The 8,011-nt window shown below is 37.7% G+C and overlaps 1 protein-coding gene across 1 annotated transcript in view; it reads left to right on the forward strand.

Annotated features, from left to right (window-relative positions):
- Positions 1-8,011, forward strand: part of LOC107697207 (ras-related protein Rab-10-like) — a 24,510-nt gene that overhangs the window by 684 nt on the left and 15,815 nt on the right. The window contains exon 2 of the mRNA XM_016497893.1: positions 104-252. Within this exon, the coding sequence (XP_016353379.1) occupies positions 126-252 (127 nt within the window). The 5' untranslated portion in view covers positions 104-125. The remainder of the gene's footprint in view (positions 1-103; positions 253-8,011) is intronic.

The raw sequence follows: 8,011 nt of genomic DNA on the forward strand, positions 1-8,011 counted from the left end.
CTGTCCGGTGTGTGTTTTCTGATAACACACACACACACACACACACACACACACACACACTTTCCCTTTAACACACACTCAGTCTCTATCCGTTTCTCTTCAGTGTGTGTTTATAAAGAGCTCAGATGGCGAAGAAGACCTATGATCTGCTCTTTAAGCTGCTCTTGATTGGTGATTCTGGGGTGGGAAAGACCTGCGTGCTGTTTCGATTTTCAGACGACGCCTTTAACACCACCTTCATCTCCACTATAGGTGAGTATCACACCCGAATCTACCCGCTCCGAGGGTTTTATTCATTGTTTTACGTGAGAAATGCTGTTAAATGTGTGAGTATATGCTGACTAGGCCTTGATTCTGGGCTTTAGCATGCTAACCGGCTAACTGATTCATATCAGCTGAGTGAATCACCTGAAATCGGTTGATTCAGAATCATATTCCAGAGTTCCGAAGGTTGTTTTGGTTGTCTAATAATTGGCGTCCGTTCTGTTCATCTGTATATTTGGATCAGTGTTATTGTAGATGTTGAGGTTATTCGGCTAAAGTTTTGCGTTAACATGCGGGTTGACTGACTAATAATATTTTGATGCCAGATGAGTCAAAGTAATGACTTTGTCAGCGTTTAATATGTAATTACTACTTTGTCCAGCTGAGATAATCGATACATTGTTTATGGTTTAGGTTAAGTTAAACGTTTAAGGTTCAAGCGGCCTGGTACTTGCAGTAACCCCAAAATCCATCACTCTAAGGGTTAAACCTGTTAACAGACTGGAACAAAGCATCTTTACTGTATCACTGGTGCCTTTAAGCAGCGAGTTATTTTTTTAAAGTTATTTAAAAAAAAAAAAAAAGCATAAACAATTCATTACTGTGGCGTCATCGGCTGCGCTACTGCGCATGCGCGAGTCGGCTCATGCCAATAGAGTGCTTTCCTAGCTGTTCTCTATGCTAAACCTGTCATTTCACCACCGCGTGGGTGCTTTCTGTATGATATCATGGGAAAGGCACATTTGAAATTGGATTTTCATGGTCTGAGTGTGTGTATATTTTGGGTTATGGCCAGGTGTGAGAGTTGCAAACAATCTCGCCACCCTTCTATAAAAAAGTACTTTGGAGATGCCATTGTACCAGTGGCCTGAGTAAGTGCTATATTGTTATGCCAGGGTTTTTCCAAGGTACTTTTTGAGTAGACGGTGTCTAGAATCCACAGTAATACCATGGTACTTTTTGCAAGGAGACGAGAATCCTAAATAGACCACATTTAAATTGAAAGTAATCTATCTGAATGTAAAGTTAATAGTTGTTTTCTTTAGTTACCGGTTTATTTGACCCTCTAATCATTTGTCACCTGACATACATCAGCGTGCATGTAAATGCACGATAAACCGTTTGTTCGGATTGATGCAGATGTTTGGATGCCATTGTTGCAATATAATATGTATTTCCTCTCCTCACTCTTTCTTTGTCTTCAGATGCCTGGAAGGTAAATTCAGTGGGTTAAAATGAGAAGCATGCCGTACCTGTTAGATCACAGGAACTGCATGAACATATTCACTGAGAACGGTGTGGGTAGATGTCCTTTAACAGATGTTCTTGAACTCGCTTTACGTACGGCAGGGTCATTTCTCTAGGGGTAACTGGAGATCTCAGTGCTACGCCAGTTCATGGGGCAAATTTAGACACAGCCGGCCCTGTCTGTTTATCTTAAAGAACTGATCCTAAATGCTCTTCCGTTGACATTTTGTCTGATTTTCAAGAAGAAATGTCAGACATTTGTAGATCTTTGGTGGTTGAAGGTGTATTCAAGTTGACAATAAATCAAAATAAAATTATTAGGTATTATTATTATTTTACATTAACTGTTCCGTATTGTCATTATTATTATTATTATTAAATGTTTTTTTTAGGTTATTTTGTTTATATTCTACTTTTGTGTATTGTTTGTTATATGTTTGTGTTTGGTTTTTGATCATTTTTGTTAATAGTTTGTGTTTATATATGTATGTTGGGTTGTAACTAATGTTAGAACACATTTATGTGATGCATGTTCAGGCTTGTCCCTAAAAAGAAAAGTATTAAAAAATTAAGTAAAAAAGAAATCAAAATTGACCCAGTTTACTTTTCATAATGCATGTTCCTGGTTCTTCAAAGTTATTGTGAATGATTCCTCAGCTAATGTTATTCCAAAGAAAAAAGCTTTTTGTTATATATATGTGCTGTCTCTGAAATGACTGTTGACATCCTGTGCTTCATTGAGTATTAGTTGCATAAAATAGTTTAAAAATCTGCTTGTTTTTAATGGCATATGGAAGTTGAATAAAGTTGCCGTCATTGATTATGTTTCAGACTAGGGATGTTCATTACGGTTATTTTTCCCAACCGACGCTCGTTAACCGATTATTAACCGTTAACCGACATTATTATTTTAAATTCTAATTTAATTAAATTAGAAAGGATACGTGTCTGTGACCCGTTAAAAAATACTAACATTTGTTTCCCGGGGATTAATTTTACATGCGCAAAAAGCTGCAAACAACAGAACATGAGGATTCACATGGCCATCACATCACGCACCTGCAGCGCTTCTTCCAGCGGAGAAAAACATAGTAAAGCTAGGCTATAGGCCTATATATATAATGATAAATAGGCCTATACGAGAAATATATTTTTATTTAAATAATAAATTAAGAAAATGAAAGAAAAACTGTGCAACAAGTAGCCTAGTATGCAGAGGTTCAGTTTTTTTTTGTGCTGCACGAAAGAAAACCAAACATTAGAAAGCGGCATCCTATTTTTCTTTAGGCTTATTTTACAAAAGCACAAAGATTTGTTTTTATTGTGAATGTACACAAATAAAGGCAAACCTTTTACAATTCCGATTATCTTTATGACTAAAAGGAGTAGCCTAGTTGATTCCACTGTTAGAAGGAAAAAATTCAAATGATTGCGCCGGCGCTGCACGCTCTCACACAGTTAAGCATTGCTGCCTTGACAATGCAGCCTGTTCATTATCATAATAAAATAGTCCATTAAACATATGGAAAAAACACACTGCTCAGTTTAAATATGCAGTAAAATCTGTGCCGTTAAGCGTTATCACCATACCGCCATGATGTTATGCAAAACAATTTGTTTTACGTGGATATTGGAACGTGAGTGAAGTAGGCTACATAATAAATAATATTTTGGCATTCAAATACTTTGTGAATACGGAAACATTTGATTTTGTGTCAAATGAGAGACACAGCGTATGTTTCAGTTTCGTTTTAGACTAAATGAATTAGTTTTGGCTTGTCGTTTATATTGCTATATTTTCTTATATTTTTAATTCTTGTTCTTTTCTAAATACTGTTAATTGAAAGGATTTGTTGTGGAGTCAGGGGAACTAAAATAGCCTAGCTGTATTTACAGTGTTTATTATAATGTTTGTAAACATTTTGTGTCGGCATTAGTAGGGCTGCACGATAAGTCGAAATGGAATCGAGATCGCGATGATCAGCAGTAAATCTCCATCCAAAGGCCAGAGGGTGCTCTCGCGCTGAAACTCCAAATATGCCTCGCAGAAGAAACCCAGAAAATGCCTATCGCTGCAGCTGACAGAGCCGTAGTTCACTGAGAAGCTATGCAAACAGCTGTCATTATCGCGAACGATTTCTACGATTTCATAATCGCGCAATAAAATCATCTGCGATTTTTAAAATTTTTTTTTTGCATAACTTGTCAGTGAACTACGGCTATGTGTAGTAAATTCTGCTCCATCTGAAAGCACGTGATGATGATTTTCTGCTGATTACAGAACCGGCATTACTATCAAAATGCGCATGACAATCGCATCCGACTAATCGTGCAGCCCTAGGCATTAGGCCTATTTCTGAATGAAATAATAAAATGCGACTTAGGCCTATTAGACTTATGTTTTGTTTTTTTCATCTTAAAAAAGCTATTTTGTATACGCGTAGTGTATTTCAACCATGCAGCAAACCTTTTTAAATATTTTGATAAATTACTAAAAAATAAATAAATAAATGACTTTTTAAACCATTTAACTGATTGTATTAATCGGTCAAAATTCTTCACAGTCAGTTAACGGTTAACTGGTTAAAATGAACATCCCTATTTCAGACTGATAAAACCTGGAAATTATCATGATTAGGAATGAAAACAAATATTGACCTGATTTCTGGACAGACAAGGGTGTGTGTGTGACCTTTACGACTGTGTTTTTATCTCTGTACTGTGAGTCACATGACTGCTCATGGAGTGTCAGGTGACCACATCACACCTGTGGCTTCCTGTTGCGCTCAGGTGGAAGTTGTGAACTATGTCAGCATGGAAACAGTGGTTTAAGTGATCAGATGAGTGAGAGTTTGGATTTACATTAATTTCTCTTCTAATCCAGTTCTTTTATTTAAATTTTAATGTTTCTTTTTTAAAATCGACATGTAATCAAAATTGACTACTTAGGCCTACTTTTTATGCACTCATGTTATTATTCTCAATGTTGTTCCAAATAGTAGGCTAGATTTATTTTTCTTGGCAATCTAAAAAATGCTACATCTCTGAAACGACATTCTTTTATTGATGATGTCATCAAGGCCACTTAAGTTTCGACCAGTGACAGATGTGTTTCATTAAGCAAGTAGCCCTTAACATTTGACTGTGAAATTCAATTCCTGATGGATAAAATAAAGTCCCACCTTCCATTTTGTTCGACGTCCTGTCACTTTGCGGAAATAATATGGATCATGAATGTCATTTCATGTTGACTTAGTGCTGGGCGGTATGACCAAAAATTTATATCACGGTATTTTTCACAATTATACCGGTTTCACGACTGCAGTGCGGCCAACTGAATGCACTGCTTCTCTGCCGCTCACTGTACAGAACAGACGCCGAGAGAGGTTACACTTCTCCGGGAAAGTCAGACCTCACGTTCGCGGGACAGCACTGGCGAAATCTTCACCCCGGCCGTTCCTCACTCTAACCCGCTGTGTGTGACGCTGTGTGTTTCGTTGTGAAAGCGAAACTACTTTGTTTGGCCTTCCAAAAGAGGACACGACTAGAAATCAGTGGTTAAGTTGTATTTACAACACTGTTCCAGAACAGTTCAACCCAAATATTCAGATGTGTGCAGCACATTTTATGGAGGACTGTTTCCTGATCCTGGTAGAGTACACTACAATGCCGGCTGTTCTGACTAAGTTTTCATATTTAAAGCATTTGCCACTGATGATTCAAACTCGAGTTTTGAGCAGCGTAGTGAAGCAATTGTTGTTTGTCATTTCTCCGATTACAAATGCAGACATGGTGTTATGTTTACACGGCGCGATGCAAAGCAATGCGTAAAAAGACAGTATAAGTTATTATAATCCGTAATTATGTCCCCACTGGATGCAACAAATGCCTCGTTTATAATGTGTTTTATTGTTTTTGTCTCGTCGCTCTGGCCGGGACATGGCATCATAGTATGGTAAGGGAGGTAACATTTCCGTCACACGCAGGTATTCGGCCAATCACAACCCACTGGATAGCCGGCCAATCACAGCACACCTCGCTTTTCAGACCGATGAGCTTTGTAAAAATCGACGCGTTTCAGAAAGGCGGGTAATAGAAGAGAAACAATAATGTACAGTATGTGGAAAATAATGTGTTTTTTGAACCTTAAACCGCATAAACAAATTTCATTACACCAAATACACAAAATAATGTTATTTTAGCAACATCATATGACCCCTTTAATCTCTTATAAACTTCTAAACGCATAAAAAAGAGACTAATGGAGCATTTTCTTGATTTTCTCTTTCTGTCTGGCACTAGTGCATTCTCTTTCTTTGATTGACAGGATCTTGGCTCAGCTGGGTGGAGCTTCATTCTGGACACTTGAGGGGCCCCACAGCTGCAGAGGCTCATGGGAAGGGGTCTGATTGGCTGCCTGTCAGGACCCCTTCCATGGTCTTTGTGTTCTGAACTAGTATAACCCAAGTTTTAAACCAGCCTCACATTTAGTGGCCAAATCCAGGCTTCTCAAACTGATACAGAAATCATTTACTCACCCTTTTGTCACTTTAAACCAGAGTATTAATTTCCTTTGTTGATGTTGGGCAGAATATCCAGGCTGCTCTTTTATTGTTAACTGCTTTGCCCAAAAATGAAAGCCTTAGTCTTCATTGTATGAAATGGAGTAGCAAAATATCTTATTTTGCATTCCAGTCATGCAGGTTTGTAACGACATGACGGTTAAGTAAAAGATAACAGAATTGTCATATTTGGTGAGCCGTTCCTTTAAAGCCATGGCATTAGCTTGGCTCAAACTTTCTGCTTTTAAAGCCCAACATAGCCGACTGCAGTGTGTGAGTGTGAGGGTCCAGTCAAAAATCCTTTGACATGTTTCCAGAGGTTAATCTATGAGTGTGTGTCCTCCGCTATAACTTTCACACTGTTTTTATATTCTCATGTTCGTCCACATCAGCAGAGTTTTCTCGTTTTATAGTCTTCGTATCTCTTTCTAGCTCTGTTCTGTCTCTGTGGTGGCTTGTGTGTATTGTGTGAGTGACAGACAGTCTTTGGCTGCTCATTTGGGTATCATTTCATAAAGCGGCTCCCACCCATAATGCAGCTGTGTGTGTGTGTGTGGTTGGAGTTCTGCTTAGCATTACTGCTAAATATGTTGGTCAGTCTTTGTGCAGTTAGGGATGTAATGGTACACGTATGCACAACAAACATTTTCCGTATGGGTTTTTCGGTTCGGCATGCATGTCCATGAATATGTCGGAAAAATAATGGAGGACAGTGATAAGCTGCTGTGGGAATATTACATGATTTAAGTTGTCCTGAACATGAGATGTGCTTTATATTAAGGGCTTCAGAGTAACTCATAAGCATAGGGTTTAAAGCGGCTTGCTCTCCTGTCAGATGCGTTTGCTGCTTAATCCATTTGAGACATGTTTTTTTTAGTGCATAACTTGCATCTTACAGTTGTATCTTTATCTGTAAATGTTAGAAAGTCATGCTACTATTTCCATTTTGCATAAAGGATCATCCTGACAGTAAGTGAAGAACCACACGCATACACTAATAACAGATGGAGTGCAATAATTCTGAGTAAAATATACATTTTGCCTAAATATTTTGCATCCAAAAGTGGAAGCACTTTAAATCTCTTTACTAATATACAACAGCACCATAAACTGCAGTATGAAGTGTGTGTTGCAGCAGCATTGGCAGAATTGTTTTTAAATCTAAAGACAGAGACATAATTTGTTCAGTAAATTACTGTTTAATAAAAAAAAAGGAAGAAATAAGCAATTTAAAAATGTTCCCATTGATGTACCAAACATACCAAACTAAGCCTCAAAAAAGAAGCCTCTAAGCCTCCATCATTTTTGTGTACCATTACACCCCTAGTTAGAACATACTATGCTGTTCTTAATTGCTTTGAGCAGTTTAGGTTGTTATTACTATGTGTTTCTAAAGTGTTTTGAGTGGTTTAGCTTGTTAACTTACTATGCTCTAGCTAAGGTGTTTTGAGTGATTTAGGTCGTTACTCTGTGGTTGTTAAGGTGTTTTGAGTGATTTAGGTCATTACTATGTGGTTGCTAAGGTGTTTTGAGTGATTTAGGTCATTACTATGCAGTTGCTAAGGTGTTTTGAGTGATTTAGGTTGTTACTCTGCTGTTTCTAAGGTGTTTCTGAGGAGTTTTGGGCCATTACTATGGTTGCTAAGGTGTTTTGAGTTATTTAGGTTGTTACTCTGTGGTTGCTAAGGTGTTTTGAGTGATTTAGGTCATTACTATGTAGTTGCTAAGGTGTTTGGAGTGATTTAGGTTGTTACTTTGCTGTTTCTAAGGTGTTTTGAGTGGTTTAGGTTACTATGTGGTTACTAAGGTGTTTTGAGTGATTTAGGTTGTTACTCTGCCATTGCTGAAGTGTTTTGAGCATTTTAGGTGTTTTTTCTAATTTTAGGCTGTCACTATGTGGTTGCTAAGGTTTTTTTTTTTTTTTTTGGCACATTGCT

This window comes from Sinocyclocheilus anshuiensis, unplaced genomic scaffold (genome assembly GCF_001515605.1).
Source record: "Sinocyclocheilus anshuiensis isolate Anshui unplaced genomic scaffold, SAMN03320099.WGS_v1.1 scaffold38, whole genome shotgun sequence".
NCBI classification, from domain to species: Eukaryota; Metazoa; Chordata; class Actinopteri; order Cypriniformes; family Cyprinidae; genus Sinocyclocheilus; species Sinocyclocheilus anshuiensis.